The sequence below is a fragment of the Apteryx mantelli genome, chromosome 26 (assembly GCF_036417845.1).
Source record: "Apteryx mantelli isolate bAptMan1 chromosome 26, bAptMan1.hap1, whole genome shotgun sequence".
Lineage (NCBI taxonomy): Eukaryota > Metazoa > Chordata > Aves > Apterygiformes > Apterygidae > Apteryx > Apteryx mantelli.
The window spans coordinates 9780007-9804307 of record NC_090003.1 but is presented as its reverse complement, the minus strand read 5'-3'; the positions used below and the strand labels follow the sequence as shown (position 1 = coordinate 9804307).

The 24301-nt window shown below is 60.1% G+C and overlaps 1 protein-coding gene across 5 annotated transcripts; it reads left to right on the top strand.

Annotated features, from left to right (window-relative positions):
* The first annotated feature begins 246 nt into the window (after positions 1-246).
* On the top strand, positions 247-23499 carry ARHGEF10L (Rho guanine nucleotide exchange factor 10 like). Of its 5 annotated transcripts, none has more exons than XM_067311299.1 (26): positions 247-2215; positions 6654-7011; positions 7100-7124; positions 8272-8363; positions 8521-8604; positions 9481-9644; positions 11238-11346; positions 12688-12794; positions 12998-13075; positions 13198-13377; positions 13723-13839; positions 14253-14345; positions 14470-14643; positions 15414-15559; positions 16299-16501; positions 16610-16725; positions 16987-17114; positions 17229-17329; positions 18193-18314; positions 18727-18813; positions 18911-19128; positions 19241-19395; positions 20020-20165; positions 21656-21830; positions 22332-22454; positions 22610-23499. In XM_067311299.1, the coding sequence occupies exons 2-26, from the start codon at positions 6702-6704 to the stop codon at positions 23107-23109; spliced, it is 3753 nt and encodes a 1250-aa protein (XP_067167400.1). In that variant the 5' UTR covers positions 247-2215; positions 6654-6701; the 3' UTR covers positions 23110-23499. The 5 variants fall into 5 exon arrangements, with proteins under 5 accessions (XP_067167400.1, XP_067167401.1, XP_067167399.1 ...); XM_067311300.1 differs by lacking the exon at positions 247-2215 and adding an exon at positions 2299-2470; XM_067311298.1 differs by lacking the exon at positions 247-2215 and adding an exon at positions 4408-4563.
* The last annotated feature ends 802 nt before the right edge of the window (positions 23500-24301 follow it).

The following is a 24301-nucleotide window of genomic DNA, read 5'->3' as shown; positions in this document are numbered from 1 at the left end:
GGGGGTTTGCAAGCGATTTGGGGTGCAAACAGCCCGCGGATGCACCCGGGCGAGAGGCACCTTGCGCTCTGGCACCAAAAAGGACCATTGGGCAGTGCGGGAACGCTCCGCTCCTTCTTTTCCGGGGATTTTAAACCCAAAGGGAAAAGGCTGCTAATCTGGCAGTGATTCGGCTTTCATGCAGGGCTGGAGGGCGCGTGGCTGTTTTTTCCCGCGGATTGCACCGTTTTCACACACACCGATAAACGCGGCTGTGGTAGGTGAGAAGCGTTTTTGGACCCGATTTACGCAGCCGGATAACGTCAAAACTTTAACGAGAAGCTGGCCGCGACCTTGAGCCCCTGCCCGGCCGTGGGTGCAACCGCAGCCTCTACCGCAGCGGGGTCTCCAAAGAGCTTTGCAGAGGCCTGATGGAAAAGTCCCGCGTTTTAGTCCGCTTTAGCTTTTTGGCCAGTTTTTTGCATTGGTGGGAGGGCTGCAAAGGCAGGAGAAATGCAGGTAGCAGGTGGCTGCAGGGGAAGGAATCACTTTTGGATGCACCAGGAGGGGTTTGCAAAAGCGACGGTTGTGAAAGCAAGGTTTGCAAAAGGAAGGTTTGCAAAAGCTAGGTTATCTAGGGGGGGGGAAATAAAACTGAATTAAGAAATAAATAAATCTTTCCAAGCTGCCATTGCTATCCTGCATAAATTAGGAGCGGAGGATGAGCAAAACTAGCTCAGCCAGGTTTCTTATATCCTTAAGCCCCTCGGCCCGGTGCCATGCTGGGGGTTCCCCGCTCCGACGTGCCGGACAGTGCCAGCAGAGGGCATCCCCGGACCGGCTCCATCGCCACCGATACAGCTATAAAAAACACAGATATACACATGCACATACATATACTTATATGCTTCTGCACGGAAAGGTTATCTTTAAATACACTGTGCACATAGACATCACTTGCCTTGCGTTTGATATACCCATGCATGCAAACGGATTGTTTCTAAAGATACGGCAGCATTAAATAGGCATATAAAATATGTAAATACGCATCTAAAATATGTAAAAATCATTCCTGGCAAAGGTCTTCCTCCCAGGTGCATCCGGAGCACTTAACCCAATGGGCACGTCAAGGAGCGCGGTGTGCTCCCACGCCGACGCTCGAGTTTACTTTCCCGATGTACGTTTTGGAGGTTGGAGGCTGCCCCAAAACGAGACGGGGCCGCGGCACGGCGAGCGGCGTCCGCTTTGTATAGCGTTGGTAGAGGACGCGCACACGGCAATGTTGGGAGCTCATCTTATCTCACCTGCAGTTTAAAAAATAAATAAATAAAATGATAGGGTTGAAGTGGGAAAACCTCCAGGTGCTTAATTGCTGCCTCAATGCCATCCGCCGTGCAGCGAGATAAGGAAAGCCCGTAGCTTTTCGGGAAAGGCACATCGGCAAGCGCGGCGTGCTGGGGCAGCAGTCGCGGGGCCCAAAACCGGATGCTTTCCCAGGGCCGCGTTTCAGTCCAGGGAAATCCACCACACGGATCCGGCACGGTGCAAGCTGGCGCCTTGCATGGAAAGACTTGCAGGAGTTTGCAAGAGGGCAAGCGATGGTGGTGCTGGCGGCGCCGCAGCTGCAGGCTCAGGTATACAAGCTCCAAGACGAGGCTGTCCAAAGTCCTCCTCGCTTGGGAATTTGGGAAGCTCCCGCTGCAAACCGGAGGCGGCAAAATCCCCTGAATATGCAAGAGCGAGGGACGAGGGGGTTAACAGAGGCGAAACCAGCAGAGAAGACAGCGCCGGTGCGCAGCGGGTTAAACGGGAGGGAGGGGAAACCCTGCTTTGGTGGGGGGATCCGTCAGGAAAAAGGCCGGCTGGAAAAAGGCCGGCTGGCATCCTCCGTTCGAGCCCTGGTGTAAACCGGAGCCGGGGAGGGGGGGGGGGCGCGGGAATGTAAATCACTGCTGCTCCACTCGGCCCATCCCGGGGCAGTGCGGGAACATAAATCAGTGCTGCTCCACTCGGCCCATCCCGGGGCGGCCGCGGGAACGTGGATCAGCGCTGCTCCACTCGGCCCATCCCGGCATCCCTCGGTGGTGGCGATGGGGAGGGCTGGCGGCGGCCGCCCGCCGGCGCTGAGGCCGTGAGGAAGACGCTGGAGCGGGGCCGAAGCTTCGCCGGCGATGGCGAGCGGGGGCCTGGCCCGCCGCGGCCTCGCCGCCCCTTTGTAAGAGCGCGACAAAGGCGGGTGAGCGAGCGCGCCGGCGTCCTCCCCTTCCTTCTTTCCTTCCTTCCTTCCCTCCTTCCTTCTTCCTTCCCGAGGCGGGATTAGCGAGCTGTCCGTTTGCATCCGGCTGGTCCCGGCGCAGCGGCGGCGGCGGGGGGGCGGCAGCACCACCACGGCCCTCGCCCACCGGGGAGGGCGGCCCGGCGTGGGAAAAAGGCTACGCTGCCGCCGGGGGCCGATGCGGACACAAAGGCGGAGGAAAAGCGGCCTTCCCAGGTCAGCAAAAATGTCCGTCCTCCCCTTCCCTTCCCCTTCCCCTCCCTCTCCCGGCTCCGCGGCCGACGGATGCCCGCGACGGCTGCAGGGCTTCAGCCGGGCGAGGGGCCGAGGGGCCGGCGGAGAAGGACAGGCGAAAGTCGCCCTTTTCCCTTGCCGCGGAGATGCCGGGCGGGGAGGCTGCTCCGGCCGCCGGGCTTTCCCGCGGGAACCACCATATGCCTCTATATATCTATATCGATGTCTGTAGCTATATTTTTATCTGTATCATATATATCATCTATCTCTATCTCTCTCTCTGCATCATCTATGTCTATATCTACATCTATACCTAATCTATATATCCATATCTATACCTATACCTGTATATCTATATCTATACCTGTATCTATATGTCTTTATCTATATCTGTATCATCTCTATCTCTATATCATCTTTATCATCTATATCCATATTATCTATATCATCTCTATCTCTATCTCATCTATATAATCTATATCTATGTCTATATCTATATTTATATCTATATCTCTGTATCATCTATCTCTGTATCATCTATATCTATGTCTGTATCTATAGCTATATCATCTTTATCATCTATATCTACATTATCGGTATCATCTCTATCTCTATATCATCTATATCATCTATATCATCTATATCTATATCCTCTCTATCTCTATATCATCTTTATCATCTATATATTATCTATGTCATCTCTATCTCTATATCATCTATATCTACATCATCTACATCTATTTCTATCTCTATCTCTATTTATATCTATTTATATCTATTTGTGCTCCTGGTTCGCATCCCACCGGCCCTGGCATACAAGGCCCCGTTTCCAGCCAAGCACAGCCGCTATTTTTGTTTTATTTTTGGTTTGTTTTGTTTTGTTTGGGGGGGGGGGGGGGGTTGCTGTCCGGGGGGGTGACGGCGGCTGTCACGGCGTTTCGCCAGGGCGCTCGCGTGGCTTTACCTGGGGGGGGGGGGGGGTTGCACGGCCCCGCCAAGCGTCCCATTTTGTGCAACGGGCCCAACAACCTGCCCCGAAGCCGCCGTTCCCCCCCCCTCCGGCGCCGGCCCCCCCCGCCGTTTTTAGCAGGGCGCAGGGCCGCTTTCCAGCCGCGTTTATTCTGGGGCCCCTGGCGCGTCGGCAGGGCTATTCCTGCGCCGTGATTTCAGTCTGGGATGCCCGGTCTGGGGGGGGGGGGGGCAGAATGAAGGTTTTCTGGTTGCTTTTTGAGCCCACGGACAAAAAAAAATATCCCTGGAGAAGAGGTTCCTTTGTGCGAGGCGGGAGCCTTCCCGCCGCGGGGTCACGGCCGCGCCGAAAGCGCCGGCGTTTTTTCCCATGGGTTTTCCCTGCCTCTGCTGCCGACCCCGGCAGACCCCCGGATGCAGAAGCGACCGCCTGGGTCCAGCAAGACGGTTTTTAAGTGACATAATTCCGACTTTGGTTTTTTTACTGATTTTTTTTTTTTGCACTGGTTGTTTTCTTCTTTTTTTCCGCGTTTTCTCGCGGCGTGAGCGGGACGAGATTTTTTTTTTTTCTTTTTTTTTTCCAGTTCAGCAGCACCGTTGAAAAGCCAGATAAAGAGAGAGGGAAAAAAAAAGAAAAGGCTCCGGCGGTTTTAATGCCGGAGCTTTTGTTTTCGTTGCCGAGAGGGCTGCGACCGCGGGAATATCTGCAAAGAAGTGCTGTTTCGAAGGGGGAAAAAAAAAAGACGAAAGAGCGCGGGAACGCAGCGCTGCTGCTATCGGCTGCGGCCAAAACTAGCGAGAGGTCGAGTTAAAAATTCACGAAACAGCAAATAGCCTCAAGGCCTTAATTTATAGTCGATTTAGCTGGTTTTGACCACCCCGGTGGGGCCGGATCGTAGGGCACTTTGGAGATGTGGGATGGTTTCGACAGCGCCGCTGCCAAACCGGCCGTCCCGATGGCTGGGGAAAAAACAAGAAAAAAGGCCAGATTGGGCCAAAATGCTTCGTTTTGGGAGGGTTGGGACAAGGAAGCTGCCGGCGGCTCGGGGAGACGCTCGGGCGACGAAGGATTTAATTCTGGTTTCTGCCCACACCCAGTTAAGCAGGTGGTTCATGGGCGTTTTACGGCCGGGGTGGGGAGCGGGGAAACCGGGCGGCCGAGGAGCCGGGAACCTGCGCAAGAGCCGGGAGGAAAACGATTTCGTTTAAAAAACCGGTTGGGTTTGGCGGGGAGCATCTCGCCGGGACGCAGGTAGCGACGCGCCGGGCGGCTGGGCCCGTTTCGCCGGGCGGCTCGGGGCTTTTTGGGGGGCTCGCGATGTCCTTGGCAAGGGCGACGGGGCTTTCGGGCGGGAGCCGTCGCTCGGGCGGCTCAAAATAAGGGGAAAAAAGGAAAATATTCACCGGAGGGGAGCCTTTCCCTTCGGCCGTCGCAAACGAGAGGCTTCGCCGGCTCGCAAGCGTTAACGGGAAGCAGCTTGGGCGAGATGAGAGCAGCGCGAAAACACGCGCTGGCTGCGAAACGCTTTCCGCGACGAGGGCCTGGAAAGGCGTCCGGGGTGGAAAAAGTGTCCCTGGCTTCGCCTCCCGGATAAATCACCAGGAATACATTTGCGCAGGCCATGGGCTCGCAGTGCGAGCGGGCAGAAGGGGATATTTACGGCCGGATTTGTAGCCGGAGCGTGGCTGCAGGAAGGGTGCCGATTTTTTTTCCACTTGGGACAGTGCCAGAGGTGTTTTAGCAAAGTGCTTTTGGGGTTTTTTGGGGGTTTTGGGGTTGGTTTTTTTTGCAACGAGCATTGCAACTCAGGGCTGCAGCTGCCCAGCCCTTTGCAAGGCGCCGCCGGCGTTTGCAGCCCGGGGCTCTTGCAGCCGCCCGCCGGCACGGGGCGATTGCCGCCGGCGGCTCGTGCCGAAGCCATCGGCAGGGAGGCTTCGCCGCGTTTTTCCTCCTTTCTCCGTGGAGCCGGGCAGGGATCAGCACGGCACCCGTAGCTTGGGGAAAGTTAATGATTTCCCTGCCCGTTCTGGCCTGGCCTTCCTCATTCCTGCCCTCTTCCTCGGCCCTCCCCTCGGCCGAGCTCTGCCCGCTGCTGCCGACACGGCGCAGCAGGATTTCGCCGGCGTCAGCTCCCTCCTGCCACCCTGGAGGTCTGGGGTTTCCGAGGCGGATGAGGTGTTGATCGCGAGGAGGGTGTGCGGTGCTTTCTGCCTTCGAACGCTGCCGGAGACGGATTCGTTGAGCTGCGTGGCGAAAACACCCAAAGATCGGCCGTGCGAGCTTGTGAACTGTCCATGCATGGGGCGAACTGGCCATGCAACGGGGCAAATTGGCCGTGCGCAGGGCAAATTGACTGTGCGCGGGGCAAATTGGCCGTGCAACGGGGCAAATCGGCCATGCACGGGGCAAACCGGCTGCGCATGGGGCTAACTGGCCGTGCACAGGGTGAACTGGCCCTGCAGTGGGGCAAATAGGCCATGCATGGGGGAACTGGCTGGGCAACCTGGTGAATTGGCCATGCACGGGGCGAATTGGCCGTGCGCAGGGTGAATTGACAGTACAACAGGGGAACTGGCCATGCACGAGGGAAAATTGGTGGTGCAACGGGGTGAATTGGCCATGCATGGGGCAACTTGGCCGTGCATGAGGCAAATTGGCGGTGCAACGGGGTGAATTGGCCATGCACGGGGCGAATTGGCCGTGCACAGGGCAAATTGGCGGTGCAACAGGGAGAATTGGCCATGCATGGGGCGAATTGACTCTGCGTGGGGGAATTGGCCGTGCAACCTTGTGAACTGACCGTGCATGGGGCGATTTGGCCTTGCACGGGGGAATTGGCCGTGCATGGGGTAAATTGGCTGTGCACGGAGGAATTGGCTGTGCAGCAGGGCGAATCGGTCATGCAGCGGCGTGAATCAGTCATGCAATGGAGCAAACTGGCCGTGCAATGGGGCGGATTGGCCATACCCGGGGCGAATTGGCCGTGTACAAGGGGAACCGGCCATGCACGGGGCGAACTGGCCGTGCAACAGGGCAAACTGGCCACGCAACAGGGCGAACTGGCCGTGCAATGGGGCGAACTGGCCATGCAACGGGGCGAACGGGCCTCACCTTCTCCCCTCCGCTCCCGGGCATGGCCGTTGGGGGGGGACAAAATTCCCCCTTCCTGACCCCGTTTCTCCTCGTGCCCCCCAGGAGAGCGGCGGGGCAGGGCGCCGGCGGAGCGCGCGGATCGCCGGAGCCATGGCTTCGTCCCGCCTGCCCCCGGGCCCCGCAGTAGGTACTGGCGGCCCAACGCAGCTCCCTTTTTGGGGTGGAAACGCGCCAAGCGGCGCGCCGAGAGCCGAGCCACGGTGCCACCCGCCCGCAGGCGACCGCCCGGCGCCGCGGCCCACCGAGACAGACGAAGACACCGGCGAAGCCTTCACCTTCGAGGACAGCGAGGAGGAGGAGGAGGAGGAGGAGGAGGAGGAAGAGGAGGACGCGGAGGCCGGGCTGCGGGCGCCTCCGTGCCACGGGCGCCCCTCGCCGCCGTGCCAGCCCGACGGCACCGGTAAGGTCCCCCGCGGCCGGTGGCTTTTCCCGCAGTGGTGCCGCGAGCCGGGCACCCACGCGCTTCCTCTCCGCTTCTGTCTCCGCAGCCGCCGCGACGCAGCCCCAGGCCAAGTAAGCGGGGAGCGGGATGCCGGCGGGGTTTTTCCCGGCGTTTCGGGGCGCCGAGCAGGACAGACCCCGTCTCTCCGTGCAAGACGTGCAGCGCGAGCTGCCGCGAGCCCGGCTGCCAAAAGCCCTTTTCAGCCCCGGGGGAAACCGGGGCGATGCGGGTCCCCGGGAGCAGCTCCGGGATCCGTCTTGCGATGCTCCAAACCCTTCCCAATGGGAACTCACCCCCTCCCTGGCAAAGGGATAAGGCGCCCCGTGGGATAAGGCAGGGATCGCCGGCACCGGTGCGAAGCCACCCTGCCCTGGGGCCCCGCGTGCCCGCGCCCTTTGGAGCTGGTTTTTCCGGCGGAGGTTTCCACCACCCCGGCTCGGCTCTGGCAAAGCGCCGGCGCCAGCGCATGACGGGGTCACAGGCTTTGTGTCCCCACGCCGGGACGCCCGCTGTCCTGGGCTCCGGCACCCTGGCCCCAGGGTGGGGACCCTGAACCCCAGGATAGGGACCCCGGGACCAGGGTAGGGACCCCAGCCCCAGCATAGGGACCCTGAACCCCTGGGTAGGGACCGTGACCCAAAGGTAGGGACCCTGAGCCCCCAGGTAGGGACCCCGACCCCAGGGTGGGGACCCTGAACCAGCATAGGGACCCCAACCCCAGGATAGGGAACCCGACCCCAAAGTAGGGACCCCAACCCCAGAATAGGGACCCTGACCCCAGGATAGGAACCTCAGCCCCAGGGGAGGGACCCTGACCCCAGGGGAGGGACCCCAGCCCCAGAATGGGGACACTGACCCAAAGGTAGGGACCCTCAAACCCTGGGTAGGGACCCCGACCCCAGGATAGGGACCCCAACCCCCAGAATAGGGACCCTATCCCCAGGGGAGGGACCCCAACACCAGGACAGGGATCCTGAACCCAGCCTAGGGACCCCGGGACCAGGGGAGGGACCCTGGGACCAGCCTCGTTCCCCGTGTCTTCAGCCACCAACCCCGAGCAGTGGGGCCGTTCCTGCCCAAAAAGCGCCCGTGGCACTGTCCCCGGGCCACGAGCATCTGCCGCCGGCCGGGGTGGCTGGAAAGCCTTTCCGGGCGCGGGGGACAACCCAGCTGCGGGATGCTCCCCACCGGCTGACGGCATGTCCCTCCTTCCCGCAGGCTCGTCCCGGGGGAGAGCAACGGCGCAGCCGGCTGCGGTCCCCCCTCCGGCGCCCCTGCCTCCTCCTCGGAGAGGAAGAGCTGCTGCGGAGGTAGGGTTCGGCAGCGCCAAAATATCCCCGCCAGGCTCGGGATGGCCAGGGGGGGTTCGGGCCGAAAGGGAGCTCCGGGGCTTTCCGGGCAGATCCCTCGCTGCCGGTGCCGCTTTGGGTGCGGAGCAGGGTGTTTTCCGCTCGCTTCCCCTCACAGGCGAGCGCTTCGAGTTCCCGGCCGTGGAGGACGACGTGATCTACGACGACGTCCCGTGTGAAAACCTCGAGGTGGAGCAGGACGGTAGGAAGCTGCCGCCGCGGCGGGACAGCGCGAAGCCCATTTTACAGATGGGCAAACTGAGGCACGCGGCAGGCTTGGGCGGGGGGGGATCGAAAGCATTTGGGCTCCTGGGCCTCTTCTTTCCCCCAAGTTCACGTGGCTCTTTAGAAATCACCGCGGGGCTCTGAATCCCACCTTTGGCTTTCTGCCTGCTGCTTAAAGCCAGCTCATCCCTGCTCCGAGCTCTCCTCGCCCTCCGGAGCGGGGCTGGGCTCCAGGCTGTCTGGCGGGAGCCTGCAGGGATCGGATAATCCACAGTCAGCCCCCGGCCAGGTGGAAACGACCCGGCACGGCGGCCCTGGCTCCAGGTGGGCCCGGGGGGAGCTGCCCTGCAGCTGCGGCTCCGAGGGCAATCCCAAACGCGTTGACGCGGCACCTTCTCCCCCGGGTTAAATAAAGCTCCGGGGATACGGAGCAGCTTTTCCCTAGCAGCCTTCACCGGGTGCGCTGGGTTATAACCCAGGCTGAGCAAGCTGGGTGCATTAGCACAGCCCAAACTGAGCCTTTTTTGCCCCCTCCAGGAAGGGGTTGCTGCCGCACGGAGTGGGATAATCCCGGGAGCCGGCGTTGGGTGGCACCTTGGTAGCGGGGAGCAGCAAGTGCCATCGGATGGGCGCTGTTTGCAGGGCAGGAGCGAATAAAAGCAAGGGATAGGGAAGGAAAGCGCCCGATAAACCAGTTTCCCGCGGGAAAATCCCCCCCAATAAACCATTTTCCCGTGGCCGAAGCCTCGGGGCTGCAGTGCCGTTTCAGCTTGGGGAGCGACCCTGCGCCGCGCTTCCCTAGCACCCGTTTTTTCCCGGTGGTGCCGGCAGCCTGTTTTCGGTGCCCCGGCAGGGCCGGAGCGCAGCCTGATTTACGAGGACGTGCAGCGGGACGAGGGGCCGCGGGAAGCGGAGGATTTGGGCTGGAGCTCCAGCGAGTTCGAGAGCTACAGCGAGGACTCGGGCGAAGAGGCCAAGGCCGAGCCGGCCAAGCACCGGGCGTCCTTCCAGCCGAAGGTAACGGCGCCACGGCATTCCCACGTGGAGTGCCGCGGGAAACCGCGTTTGCACGGCTTTCCGGTGCCGTTCTCTCCCGTGGAGGTTTGGGCACCGGCTCGAATCCATTTCGTGGAGGAGGCTCTGCCCCGCGTCATCCCGTTCCCACGTGGAGGCTGGCAGCACCCATCTTCCCGCGTCGCTTTTTCACCTCCTTTCCTTGTTTTTTTTTGTGGTTTATCTTGATACCTCCGGCCGAAAGACGCCAAAGCGGGATGAGAAGCAGGAGCCCGTCTTGGAAAGCCTCCGATTAAACAGAGGCCGGCAGCGGGCAAGCCGGTGGGGCCGCGCGCGAGCCGGAGTGCCGCGCCGGGCCGCCGTTCCCGCGCCCGCCCTGCCGTTTTCCCGCGGCTGAGGGACGCTCGCGGGAAAACCGCCTCCGAAATGGAATTTTCCTATTTTATTTGTTTATTTATTGGCGTTTCGGCGCCACGCCGAGCCTGGCTGCTGCTCCCCGCCTTTCCCCGCCGCCTTGCGCTTGCCTCCCTTCCCGCTCGGAGACGTCCCCGTCGCTCTCGGATGGGTTTCTCCTCCCGGTGCGTTTGGGCTGCTTAACCCGACTCTCTCTTCTCTGCCCTCTCTCCGCTGCTGCTGCTGCTGCTTCTCCTTTGCTTGGGGCCCAGCTTTCTCCAGACCTGAATAGACTAAAGGAGAGATACGCCAGGACTAAGCGGGACATCCTGGCTTTAAGAGTTGGGGGGAGAGACATGCAGGAGCTGAAGCACAAGTACGATTGTAAGGTACCGTCCCTCCTTCGGACCCTTTCCTCGCGGCCCCCGGGGCCGGGCGCGGGAAAAACTCTCCCAGAGGGCTTTTGGCTGGATGCGACCCCGGGGGTTTCGTCGGCCGGCAGGGAGAAAACCGAGCGGAAGAGCTCCGTTGCCGTCGCTCCAGCCAAATGAGCTGCTTTTTGGGGCTCTGGGGGCTTTTTAAATTTTTTTTTTAATTATTTTATTTTTTGGGACAAAGTCAGCTACAGGAGCGAGTTGCACGCGAGGAAAAACGGGTCCGAGGAGGTTTCCGCCCCCGGGGTGGGAATCGGATGGGCTGGCAAGAGCGCAGCCGTAGGAAAGGGCGGCAAAGCCCGTCCCCTCGCCCGCGGCCGCTCGGCGCGCCGCCGTTTTGGGAGACGCCCCGGGTGCCCAGCGCTCGCCTCTTCTCTTTCCTCGCCTCCCTGCTCGCTTTTCGCTGCACCCTTGCGCCCTGCGCCAGCCGGCGGCGTCTCCTCCTCTTCCTCGCTGGCGCTGCAGGCCGGCTCTCGCCACTCCGAGTCCTTTCGCCGCTGGGGAAAACGGGGGAGCAGGCGCTTCCGAGCGCAGTGTCCGGCTCTGGCTGGACCCGGCACAGGGCTCTCACCTGCACGGGGCAACGGGAACCAGAAGTTGCTCCATGGGTTGCAAATGCCAAAAAAAAAAGGAGACTGGAGCATGGCAGGGACGCGGGTAGGAGCGGAGGGGCATGCCGTTGGCTGCTCCGGCTCCTCCGGCATGCCCGTGCCATGCCATCCAGCACGGCCACCTCCAGCCTCCCGTCTTCTCTCCCGACCCTTCCCAGATGACTCAGCTGATGAAAGCCGCCAAGAGCGGCACCAAGGATGGGCTGGAGAAGACCAAGATCGCCGTCATGAGGAAGGTGACTTTCCTGCACCGGAAAGAGGCGCCAGGTAAGCGGGAAAACTCCTCCTTTGCTTCCGAGAGCAGCAGAAAGGCCCTTCAAGGGTAGTTTAAAAAAAAACAACTGTGCATTCCTATGGATCCATATTCCTTTTAACTTTTCCCACTGGCAATTTTCTTCTCTGCATTTCAAGCTTTTTTACTTTTTTTCTCCCCCCCCTTGCTTTCTTCTCCTCTTTGCATCCCTGGGCAAGCTCAATCTGTGCGCTTCACTCCGCCCTGCCCTTTCCCAGCACCCGCGTCCCTCGGCCCCTCTGGGAGACATCACCCGTCCCCTCCGCGCCGGCAAAAGCTGTCGCTTGGCAGGTGCAAACGGCTCCCAGCCCCACGGTGGCTCTGAGCTTATTTAGGAAATGCATTTCGGGGTGGGGGGGCGAGGAAGAAGTCGGGGTGCCGGCACGCTCCCCGTTTGCCCCTCGCCGCGTTTCGGGCAGTGGAGGTGGAAACGCTGCCGCCTGCCCGCCGCGTGTCCCCAAAACGGGGCCGGGGCTCCCCGGCGCCTGCTCCAGGCCGCAGCTCGAGCGGAGCATCCCAGTGGCGGTACCCAGCGCGTCCCCTTCACCCCCCGCGAGCGAGTGAGCGAGCACAGGAGCCGGGATCGGCCAGGCGCCGCTGCGCCTCCCTTTCCAAAATTAGGGAAGGAGAAAGGTCAGCGGGCCGCGCCAGGCAGCTGCCTGCCCTCCCCTCCGCGCCTGGCGAGCGCCCTCCCCTCCGCGCCGGCCGCTCGCCGGCTATTCGTACGCGGCGCCGCGATGGGAGCGGGCCCGGGGAGAAAAGGGAAGCGGCCGTAGCGGGCGATGCGGACGGCGGCATGTGGAGGAGACGGTCGGCCGGCGACGGCGCCCTGGCCCGCTCGCCCTCCTCCTCCTCCGCTGCTTCGGCCTCGGGTAAGGGCAGCCGCCGCCGCCGCTCTCCTCCCTTCCCAATTTGTTTATTTCTTGATATATATATATATATTTTTTTTTATTTCTCCCCTCCGCGCGCGGCTTTGCTCCCTGGGGGTCGCCCCTGGTGCGGGTGGATTTTGGGGACAGGGAGGGTGGCGGGGGCCGGTGGCTTGCTTCCCCTCCGGCGCCAGCTCTCGGCTTCCCAGGGGCTGACTCATGCAGCCGGTGTCCGGTGTCAACACCGCTGCGAGCCGGAAAATCAACTGGATCCCGGCAGAGGCAGTGTTCCCAATGGCCGCGGGGCTCCGGCGGCCCTGCCGGCAGCTTTGCCGGGGTTGCGGCCTCTCGGACGCTGCAGACCTGCTGCAAGAACCCTAAAATGAGGTTTTTGGGGTGTTTTTTTGGGGGGGTGCTGACGCTGCCCGGGGGGGCTCTGCTTCCCAGGTGACTCGGAGGAGGAGGACACGGGTTTTCTGGAGGTGACCGTCTCCGACATGAAGCACCCGCCGCCGGAGCTGAGCCCCATGCCGGAGGGGCTGAGCCCCCAGCAGGTCGGGCAGCACCGCGGCCACCGGCTTTCGGAGCGGGAGGAGGGCGGGCAAGCGGGTGGAAAAAGGCGGCTTCCCCTTCGCCGCTGCGGGGAATTGCGCAACTCCCCCTACCCCAATCCGGGTGGGAAGCGGCCCTCCGGATGCCGCGGGCTGCGTCAGCGCGAGCATCCCGGGGCGCCGCTGACCCCGTTGGCACCTCGCAGGTGGTGCGGCGCCACATCCTGGGCTCCATCGTGCAGAGCGAGAGGAGCTACGTGGACTCCCTGAAGCGCATCTTGCAGGTACGGAGAGGGGATGGACACCCCCTTTTTGGGGGGCACGGAGGTGTTTTTGGGGTGCCAGAGGAAGGGGTTGGCCGGCCGCGGGGCAAGGGCCGGTGCTGATGGCACGATGTGGCCCGCAGGATTACAGGAACCCCTTGCTGGAGATGGAGCCCAAGGTCCTGAGCGCCAGGAAGTGCCAGGTGGTGTTTTTCCGCCTCAAGGAGATCCTGCAGTGCCACTCCATGTTCCAGATCGCCCTGGCCTCCCGCGTGGCCGAGTGGGACGCCACTGAGAAGATCGGGGACCTCTTCGTGGCCTCGGTAGGAGAACGTGGGGGCAGAACAGGCGGATTCAGGGCAATATGGTGACCTTCCCTCATCCCACCGCCCCAAGATCCCGGGCCACCTCCAAAAGTGCATGAGCATCATGCACATCTCCTGCCCTCTCTCTGCCCTGGTGCTGGGGGTGGACCAGTAGCCGGACCAGCTTGCGCCAAAGCTTGGCTTTTCTGGAGCTGCTGCATGTGGTTTTGTTGCAAGAGCAGCCCACAGGCTGCCCCAGGTAGCAGCCCTGAAACCCGGATGAGCAGAAACCTCCAAAAATGTCCTCAGCCTTTGCCAGCTCCCCGAGGTGGCTCTAACTCCCCCCTGTTTTGATGCCCCCAGTTCTCCAAGTCAATGGTGCTGGACGTGTACAGCGATTATGTCAACAACTTCACCACGGCCATGTCCCTCATCAAGAAGGCCTGTCTCACCAAGCCTGCCTTCCTCGAGTTCCTCAAGGTCGGTGCTCCCGCTTCCCACCTCTGTTTGCCATCTGGATGTTTTTTCCGGGCTCTGTCTTCCCTTCTGGGCAGTGAAGGGAGGGGTTGGCTGGACCTGGTGCATCCTTTGGTGACTTGTCCTTGGAGGAGGAGGAGCAGGAGGAAGAGGACAGAGGGGTGATGGTGGTGTGGAAGCCAACTCATTCATCATCATCAGGGCCCTGGGTGGGTAGGGAAGAGGAGGGAGGGATGAAGGTGGTGTGCAGGCCATCTCGTTCATCATCATCAGGGCCCTGGGTGGGTAGGGAAGAGGAGGGAGGGATGAAGGTGGTGTGCAGGCCATCTCGTTCATCATCACGCGGGTCCAAGGGTGCTGCTGTGGGTGAAAACTCCCCAGGGTTGGACAAGCATGGGTGCCTCCTCTCCCGGCAGAAGCGGCAGATGGCCAGCGCCGACCGGGTCACGCTCTACGGGCTGATGGTGAAGCCCATCCAGAGGTTCCCGCAGTTCATCCTGCTGCTGCAGGTACGGTCAAGGGGGGACCACAGGAGGAGGACCCTGGCTTTGCAGCCCAGCTGGTCACTCCCGTTTGGGGTCAACAGCCTTCAGCCACATCCCTGCTTCTTCTTCCCTTCCTTTTCCTGGCCAGGACATGCTGAAAAACACCCCCAAGGGCCACGCGGACCGGCTGTCGCTGCAGCTGGCCCTCACCGAGCTGGAGACGCTGGCCGAGAAGCTCAACGAGCAGAAGCGCCTGGCCGACCAGGTGGCCGAAATCCAGCAGCTCGGCAAGAGCATCAGCGACCGCAGCAGCCTCAACAAGGTGGGTGAAACCTGTCCCGAGGCTTTTCCGAACCGGTCGCGGTCCAGGCAGGGAAAATCCTCCCCGGGGTTTAGGAGTTTTGCACCTAGCAAACGTCCTCTGAGCGGCAGCGCGGGGAAGGGACGGCGCCTCTCCTGCATCCTCGGTGCTCCCGAGGGAGGGGATTTCGGGAGGCCGGGCTGCCATCCCGCATCTTCCCGGCAGACGGCAGCCGGCAAGAGCGAACCGAAACGTGTGCTGCAGAAATTCCCCTTCCCGGCGCTGACGGTGGAGGGGGGATAAAAAAACAGGGTGAGGGGAAAGAAAGGACGAGCTTGGTTTTTTGGTTACGGGCTGTCGCTGCCTCCGCCCCTCCGTCCATCTGCCTGATTTTGCAAGCGCTGGTGGAAAAAAAAAACAACAAAAAAAAAAAACCAAAAAAGCCCTGATTGAAGCTGTTGCAAAACATCCTGTGCATCAGGGAGACGGGCTGTCCCGTGGTGGCCTCTTCCTCCTCGAAGAGAAAATCGGGGCCTGACGGCCAGCCGTGGGAGGCTGGGGGATGGTTTCGGCACGGCTGGGAACCGGGTCCAACTTGGGTTCGGGACCGTACAGAGGATGGGCCATGCAGCGAGGCAGATTTTTGGGAATCCGGGGCGGGAAGCGCTTGCCGTCCTGGTTGCACCACGGCGCGTTGCAGCGTCTCCGTGCCAAGCTCATGAGAGCGCCGAGAAATCGCCGCCGGGCGCCGCGGGGCTGACATGCCGCCGCCGGCTCCCTCCCCGCCGCAGCTGCTGAGCTCGGGCCAGCGGCAGCTCCTGCTCTGCGAGACCCTGACGGAGACGGTCTATGGCGACCGGGGGCAGCTCATCAAGTCCAAGGAGCGCAAGGTCTTCCTGCTCAACGACATGCTGGTCTGCGCCAACATCAACTTCAAGTAGGTCGTGGGGGCGCCCCGCTCAAATCGGGGCGGCTCCAGCCCCCAAAACGCGGGCTGGCCTTGGGGCGAAGCGCCGTTTTCGGCAGCTCTCCTGGATGATACGTTCTCCAAGGGCTTTCACGTGTGGCTTTGGACACCTCCTGGTGTCCCAGGAGATATCCAAGGGCCTCCATTGCAAAGCAGCTGCCCCAATGGTTACCCAAGCAGCAGTCTGGGGCCGTTTCCCCCCATTTTAGCTCCATAGCTCGCCACCAGCCCGGAGGCAGCCTCGGCAAAGCCCCCGTCCTTCGGGGCTGCAGGGTCTGGGAGGAGCCGGCGTGTAGGGGTTCAATGGAGGTTAACGCTGGAAACAGCGCTGGGGCTTTGCCTCCTCTCCTAAGGCCAGAGCGGAGGCTGGAAAATAGCTCTTGGCACAGTAATGCCTCTTTATTAACCTTTTTTTCCCCCCCTCCCTCCAGGCCCGTGAATTCAAGGTACGACCCGAGTGTGACGTGCTCTGATTTTTGGGGGTTTTTTGCGCCCCGGCGCGAGGTGTGCGGCAGGTCCGGCTTGCAAAGCTTGCAACAAAAATAAAAGAAATGGAAATTGTGATCCAGAGGGGCTCCTTGCATGAGCTGCTCGCTTGGCCAGTGGTGCAAGAGGGTGGCGGATGCTGCATGGGCATTACCTGCTTTATTTATTCATTTTTAATTGAATTGAATTTATTTTTCTCCTCCCCCCCATCAACTCTTCGCAGGGGGCAGCTGGAAATCAGCAGCCTGGTGCCGCTGGGCCCCAAGTACGTGGTGAAGTGGAGCACGGCGCTGCCGCAGGTGCAGGTGGTGGAGGTGGGCCAGGAGAGCAGCGCCTACGACAAGGACAACGCTGGCAGCCACAACGCTGGTGGCCACAACACCGTTGCCACCAAGAAGCACGCGCCCGCCGGCCAGGCCTCCCACAGTGAGTTGACATGAGCTCCTCTTCCTCGCAGCCTCCGAGCGGGGCCGTATCCCACCCTTTGGGGCGAGGAGCTCTCTTCATCCATCCCCTGCTTCCTCTCCTCCCAAGATAAGGTCTACCTGGGGCCACCACGGCTTTTCCAGGAGCTGCAGGACTTGCAGAAGGACCTGGCCGTGGTGGAGCAGATCACCCTGCTCATCAGCACGCTCCACGGCACCTACCAGGTAGGCTCCGGCCAAGCTCATTTCCCCATTTCCCCTTTTTTTCCCTTTTTTTTTTTTTTATTGCAAACTGCAGGCCAGCTCATGACTCGGGTGCAAACAGGGAAGCTGGGAGCAGCTGGCTCCTCCACCCCACCGGCTTGAGGTTGCAGCCGCGATGGCTGGTTCCAGCAGCTCCAGCCATCCACGGGAGCTCTCCGGGTGCCGGCACATCCGTGATGGATTGATTTTTGTTTTTCCTCCTTTTTTTCCCCCCTCTCCCAGAACCTGAACATGACAGTGGCGCAGGACTGGTGCTTGGCCCTGCAGAGGATGATGAGGGTGAAGGAGGAGGAGATCCACTCAGCCAACAAGTGCCGCCTCCGGCTCCTGCTCCCCGGGAAGCCGGACAAGTGAGTTGTGGGTGGCGGAGCCATGGTGTGGGGCCGGTTCTGCCCCGTTTGCCCCCTCTGGCGAGGACGCGGTGGGTGGCCGAGGCTGAGCCGGCTGCCTTCGCCCTGCCCCAGGTCCGGCCGGCCCATCAGCTTCATGGTGGTCTTCATCACGCCCAACCCCCTGAGCAAGATCTCCTGGGTGAACCGGCTGCACTTGGCCAAGATCGGGCTGCGTGAGTAACCCCCGTTTCCACCTCTTTGGCGGTGTTTTTGGGAAGCCGAAGGTGACCCGGGTGTCACGAGCTGCTCCGGTCTCTGCCGCTTTCCCGGGTGCTTTGGCTCCTCACCCACCCGCAGCCCCCACAGCCTCTTTGCACCCATTCCCAGCCGTGCCCGTCCTCCCTCTTGACGATTCCTCCTCATCTTGATTTCTATTTAACTCCATGAGCCACTGCAGCAAAAAAAAAAAAAAAAAAAAGTTTAATGGAAGAAAGGAAAATCATTTGAAATCGTATTTGAGCGTGTGGCTCCCCCCCAGGCCGCAGTGATTTCGGATTCTTTTGTTTTTAAGAGTCTGGGTGGGTTTTTTTTTTAATCAGGGGAGCCTGGAGGATGATCCTGTATCCACGAGTTAGAAATGAAAACACGTTAAAGCCTGATGTGAATAAGCATGTTAGGGCTCTTTTTTCTTTATATATATATATATATATATATATATGTATTGATATATATTTTATATATATGTTTTTATATATTTTATATATATGTATATAATTTTTTTTCACCACCGCTCAATGCGGTTGCGTGGCGGCATGCTGCAGCACTTTGGGAAGAGGGCAAAGACGCTCCGTCTCCAGCAGCGAGGCAGCGTGCAGGAGCGGGTCCTCCCTCGGCTCCCGGGAAGCCCCCATTCCCGCACCCTTTCCCCATCCCGAAATGCCGATACCCGCTGGCGTGGGGCTCGTGCTCGTCCGCGGCAAAACCCGGGGGCGCTGGAGGGTTTTTTTCCCACGCTGACGGGTTTTTTCCTGCACTGGGGGAATTCTTTCCCGCGCCGCCACGCGAAGCCCCTCAGGCTGCCGCCCCTTTTCCGCAGGGGAGGAAAACCAGCCCGGCTGGCTCTGTCCCGACGAGGACAAGAAGAGCAAAGCCCCTTTCTGGTGCCCCATCCTCTCCTGCCACATGCCCGCCTTCTCCTCCAAGGCCCTCGACCTGCAGGTAAGCGCCACGTCCCGCCGCCTCTTCCGACGCCCCGGCTTCCCTTTGCCGGTGGGGGGATATAAATAGCGATTCCCCCTGCCGCCCCGTGCACCCACGGGATTTTCCGCAGCCCTCCTTCGCCGTTTCATCTAAAATAAAAATAAAAATAATATTAAAAATAAAAATAAAAATAAAATAAATCAAAGCTGGATCCATCCAGCTTTCAGCACCTTGAGATTGGTGCTGCTACGCACGGGGCAGGGAAGGTGCCTGCGGAGGTCCTGAGCTCTCCCAAGCCCTGCACGGCTTTTTGGGGGGAGCAAATGGGGGAAAAGGCTCTGGTTTTTGGGGGGGAGGAAAAGAAGGGGGGGAAAAAGGAGGCTCGCGCGGTCTGGAGGACTCTGACGGTGTCACCCGTCGCGTCCCGCAGCTCGGCGCCGCCGTGCACAACCCCGTGCAATCCTCGCTGCTGGGCTTCTCCGCCGTCAGCACCTCGCTGCCGCAGGGCTACCTCTGGGTGAGTAGGGCCAAAATTGGGGGTCGGGGTTGGGGGGGAACCCGCAGATGGGTGCTAAAAGCTCCGTTTTTGGTCCCCCCCCCCCCATTCCTGGCAGGTCGGGGGAGGCCAGGAAGGAGCCGGGGGCCAGGTGGAGATCTTCTCGCTGAACCGCTCGGTGCCGCGGACCGTCAAGTTCTTCCCGGTGGCCTCGCCGGTGCTCTGCATGGAGTACATCCCGGAAAAGGGCCAGGACACGCAGGCGGAGCCGGGCGCCGCCGCCACCACCGAGCCGCCGCCGGCCCCCGCCATCTGCCTGGGCTTGCGGGACGGCAGGTGAGCCTTCGCCTGCCCTCCTCTTCCTCCGCGGGGCCGAGTTCCCGCGGGGGCTCACGGCGTGCTGCTTTTTTTTTTTTCCCCCCAATCCTTCTTGCCGCCGTCACCGCAGCATCGTGGCGTACGGCAGCGTGGACGCCGGCACGCAGTGCTTGCTGAGCCGCCGGAGCCCCGGCTTGCAGCCCGTCCTCTGCCTCAAGCACAGCTCCGACTACCTCTTCGCCGGGCTGCAGGACGGCACCGTCGCCGCCTACGCCAGGAATAACGGTGAGCGCGGCCGGGCGGGCCGGCTCCCGCGCTGCGAAACGCCCCCCGCTATTATCCCTGCCCGTCCGTGGGTTGCTTTCCCGGGGTTCTTGCGTGCAACAGCCAAGAGCTGGGATTTGGGGGGGGGGGGGTTTTGCTTTTTTTTTTTGCAATGTGCTAGGAGCATCCCCCACGGTCCGGGGCGATGTGAAATGTGCCCCAAAAAGCAGGCGTGCAAAAATCGCTCTGCTAAAAGCAAGCGCCCTCATCCCGCTGGGCAGGGGGTTTCCCAGGGTGCCGGGGCAGGGGGCTTCCCGGGGTGCCGGCATTGGTGGAGCTCTTCCTGCATGCAAAAAGCCAGGAGATATCGGATCCGGGGAAAGTGGTTTTTTTTTCCTTCTTTGGGGGGTTTTTGGGGGGGTATTTTTTGAGGTGCACTGCCAGCTCCTCTAAATTTATTAGCGTGCCCCATCCCTGCTGACAGCTTTAAGAACTGCATTAAGAAAAAGAGGTTTTTAGGGGGATAAGTGGGGGGGGAATATTTTATTTTTTTATTATTATTCTTTTTATTTTTTCTCCCGGGGGGGGAAGCGGCGGCGGCATTCTCAGCCTGCCGCCGCCGGCATCTCCGCCCTTTTGCCGCAGGGGGACCGGGGGGCCTGGCGGAGCAGCCGACCTGCCTGGCCGTGGGCACCGGCCCCGTGCGGGCGCTGCTCGCCCTGGACGAGACCCTCTGGGCCAGCTGCGCCAACCGGGTCACCGTCCTCGACGCCGGCAGCCTCCAGCCTCAGGTAAGCCGTCTTTTAATTTTATTTTTAATTATTTTTCCCGCATTTCGGGGCCCCGATCAAACACCCCCCCCCAAACTCCACTTATGGTCCGAATAGGATTTGATGGAGAGCTGTGCAATAAGTTCCCGCATCCTCGCGCGTGGGACCAGCGAGCGGATAATAAACCACCAGGGAATAAATCCCGCACCGACTGGGAGCAAACCTCCATCCGGCTCGAAGCAGCCCAATTGCACCCATTTTTGGGGGCTTGCTCTGGCCCACCAGCACTGGGAAGGGCTCCCTCGGAGCTGGGATGCCCGTTCCCCTACCTAGATCCCGTTAAAACAGGGCTCAATAGCTCCTTTTTATTTATCAATTATTTATTTTTAAGGAAAAGCTAGGCGCAAGGAAGGAGCCTCCAATTTTTTTAACTTTTCTGGAGGCACGTCGAGCTGTCCCCGGCGGGACTTTTGCTCCATGCTAATGTGACTTTTAATGCCTCGTCCGCTGCCCTGGGGATTTATAGGGATTTTACTCTGCTTCGCATAGACGTTCCCGGGGCAGAAATACGATGCTGCCGCAGGTAAGGCGGCGACAGCTCTTTCCGCCCGTTCAGGGTTTTTATAACGCGGGGCTGTAAAATCGGGCTGCGAGCTGAAACCATCGCTCTCTGCTCCTGCCCTTTTGGAAAACGGGCTTTATACGAAAATGATGGATTTATTTTTTTTCTCCCCTTTTTCGTCCAAAATTCATTGTGCAACAAAACTTTGCAGCCTCCAAAAATTAAGAAAAGGGGAGGGGGGGGAAGCTGGCATTTTGTAAGCCCCTCAGTCTCAGTTTGCAAGCAGTGTCCAAAAACACTGAGAAATTGGGAATGCTGTAGCTGGGTTGGGAAGGCCAGGTGGCCTCTGCCCCCGCCGCCGCCGCCGGGGTGTTATGGGAAATAGTAGCTTTTTCCCGCTGGCGCGCTTGGAGCTGTACGAGCCGGGAGTGGGGGGAAAGCGTGATCCCTGCCCGCAGCCACGCGAGCAGAAACGCCGGAACGCTCCCAATACAGAAATCCAAAGTTGGAGAGCTTGGAAAATCGATATATATATATATATATTTTCATTCCGAAAAAGCCTATAGAGGGGTTCAAATGGCTGCATTACCCTTCCGGCAGGGGGGGGAAAAGTCAGGAGGGGTTTTCCTCCTCTTGCTCAAGGCTGCGTCCTTTCCTCCGCGGGAGCTGGCGCCGAAACCCGGGAGCCTCCCAAGGTCACCTTGTCCCCTCCCCGTGGCCCCGCGTCTGGCTTTGCAGCCGTGAAATCAGCCGCTAGAGAGAGCCCGCGCCGACGGCTATTTCTGGAGGCGGCAGGGAAATCTCTGCCAAGCCACTCGCGACGGCCCGGGAACGGGAACGGCCTCCGGATGCCCCGTGCCCGGAGTCGCTCCGCTGCAGCTGCCCTCATTTTAACCTGTATTTATTTTATTTTATTTTTTATTTATTTTGGCTTCATCCCGGCCGGCAGCAAACCTTCGAGGCGCACCCGGACGCCGAGGCCAGCGTGACGCACATGATCAAGGCGGGCAGCGGCGTCTGGATGGCCTTTTCCTCCGGCTCTTCCATCCGCCTCTTCCACACCGAGACGCTGGAGCACCTGCAGGAGATCAACATCGCCACGCGCACCACCTTCGTCCTCCCCGGTGAGCCGGGGCGCCTCGCCGGCAATCCTCCCCTACGCTGCTTTTTTTCCTTTTTTTTCCACTTTTTCCCCTTTTTTTGCCTTTTTCCCCCCTTTTTTTTGGAGGGGGGGTGTGTTAAAATACTTATCGCTCCCTTTTCTCCCTGGGAGAGGGAGCGCTGGGGGTCAACGCGCTCTCCGAACTCGTGTCCACCCTCCTCTTTTCCGGCTAGGCAGATCATTAAAAAAGTCCCGGCGGCTCCGCAATGAAATATTCATCGCACATTAGAAGTCGCCCCTTTTGATTTATTTATTTTTTTAAGTCTCGATTTATTTATTTGGAGGAAATGGAGCAAATATCCCTCGCCCCGAGGATGCTGTTTTAGCCCCCCAAAATTTGCAAAAAGCTGGGTTGCGGCGGCAGGCGCTTTGCGAGCCGCCGCTGCGGCTCCCTGGGAGCAAAGCGGCTCCGCGGCGAGGTTTCTCCGGCGGCAGCGGGCTCACGCCGGCGTCTCTCCCGCAGGCCAGAAGCACGTGCGCGTCACCAGCCTGCTCATCTGCCAAGGCCTCCTCTGGGTGGGCACCGACCAGGGCATCATCGTGCTGCTGCCCGTGCCCCGGCTCGAGGGCATCCCCAAAATCACCGGTGAGCCCCCTGTCCACCTCCTCCTCCCCAAAAAAATAATAATAATAACCCCCAAACCGGTTGCTCCGCTTGTTTGCAAGCTCGGCGGCTCCCAAATGTTGCTTTTTCCCGGCCGAGTTCCCAAATTCCCGCGCATCCCTGCTCTCCGCCCCCAGGCAAAGGCATGGTGTCGCTCAACGGGCACGGCGGCCCCGTGGCCTTTCTGGCGGTGGCGCTGAGCACCCTGGCGCCCGACGTCCTCAAGAGCGACCGGGAGGAAGAAAAAGGCGCCGGCGAAGAGGAAGAGGAGGAGGAGGAAGAGCGGGCCGGCCCGCCGCCGGGGGAATTGCGGAAAAAAGGGATTTTGCTGCAATACCGCTTGCGCTCCACCTCGCACCTACCCGGGCAGCTGCTGTCGGTACGGGAAGCGCCGGCGGGAGCCGCGCCGGAGCACGCGGAGGAGGACGGCTCCGTCTACGAGATGGCCGACGATCCCGACGTGTGGGTGCGCAGCCGGCCCTGCGCCCGCGACGCCCCCCGCAAGGAGATCTCCTCGGTGGCCATCGTCTCGGGCGGCCGGGGCTACCGCAACTTCGGTGCCGCCGGCCGGGGCTCGGCGCCGGGCGGCGACACCGACAGCACCCTCCTCATCTGGCAGGTCCCGCTGACGCTATAGCGCCGGAGAAAAGCCTCTTTTTTTTTAAGGAGGAGGGGGGAAAAAAAAAAAAAAGAAAAGGACTTAATTGACTTTTTTCCTCTCTTTTTTTTTTTTCCCCCCCCCCTCCCCGAGAAACCAGCTCGTTTTTTGGGGGAAAACGGGGGGGATCTTTTTAACGTCAGGACCGGCGGCCTCCCTGCGGGCTTTGGAGGCGCCGGGATTTTGCTGGGCTCTTCGGAAGAAGGCGTGGGCTGTCTGTGTGCGTGTGTGTGAATATACATATATATATATATAAAATATAAATATATATATATATAAATGATGTATATTATTACCTGTATAGAGAAGCAAATCTGTATATATTGGGGCACTTGGAGCTGCAGAAATAAAGCAGAGGTGTGAATGCTAGCGGGTGCCGGCCGTGGTGAAACGGGAGGCGCGTGCCTCTGAAATGTGAAATATTCCCCGTTTCAGCCCATTTTGGTGCTTCAGGGTGATTTTTGGCATCGGTTGGGCCGAGTTATTCCGGCCGATCCCAAATCCAGGCTGATTTGCCTGCGCCGGGGAGGGGGGCTCTGCCCTGCTGCTAACGGAGCAGCCCAAGCAGCAGGCTGTGATTTTATTATTATTTATCATTTCATTATTTATTTAACCACTTTCCCACGGGGCGGAGGGGAAACCTGCAGGAACTGAAAGGTTTCCACCAAAAATGCCCTTTTTTGTGCCCCGGGAAGAGCCCAGGACGGAGGGAAAACCGGCGGAGGGACGTGGTCCCATCTTTTGCCCTGTTTATCCCGCTGCGCCAGCGAGAGCCGGGGAGGTGGCAATTTGTTGGAGAACTAAATCAATTTATAACACGAGCCTCGAAACGGCTCCAATTTGATTTTTTTTTTCCTTTTTTTCTTTTTTTCTTTTCCTTCCATCCATCGCATTACTATTATCAGACTGATGTTCCCAGCGGCTCAGCCTCGAAACGGGACAGCGGGGCCCGGGGAGCCGAGATTATCCAACACGCACCGATTTCCACGCGCTTTTCTAATTAGCCATCAAATGTGCTTTGCTGGGTTTTTTTCTTCCTTTTTTTTTTCCCTTTCTTTTTTTTCCCCCTCCTTAAAGTCATTCCTGATTAAGTTCATGGCTGCGTGCTGCCTGCCAAGCCGCGATTTTGGGGGAGGATCGGAGCCGTTTGGGGGACGCAAAAGCAGTTTCC

What these genes read in the sequence shown, in the direction of transcription:
- ARHGEF10L (XM_067311298.1), top strand. Translation starts at nt 4,414, where the DNA reads ATGGCTGGGGAAAAAACAAGAAAAAAGGCCAGATTGGGCCAAAATGCT. An exon ending in TGCGCCAACATCAACTTCAA is followed by an intron (nt 15,560 to 16,298) that starts GTAGGTCGTGGG and finishes AACTCTTCGCAG; the next exon opens with GGGGCAGCTGGAAATCAGCA. An exon ending in CGCCTACGCCAGGAATAACG is followed by an intron (nt 19,396 to 20,019) that starts GTGAGCGCGGCC and finishes CTTTTGCCGCAG; the next exon opens with GGGGACCGGGGGGCCTGGCG.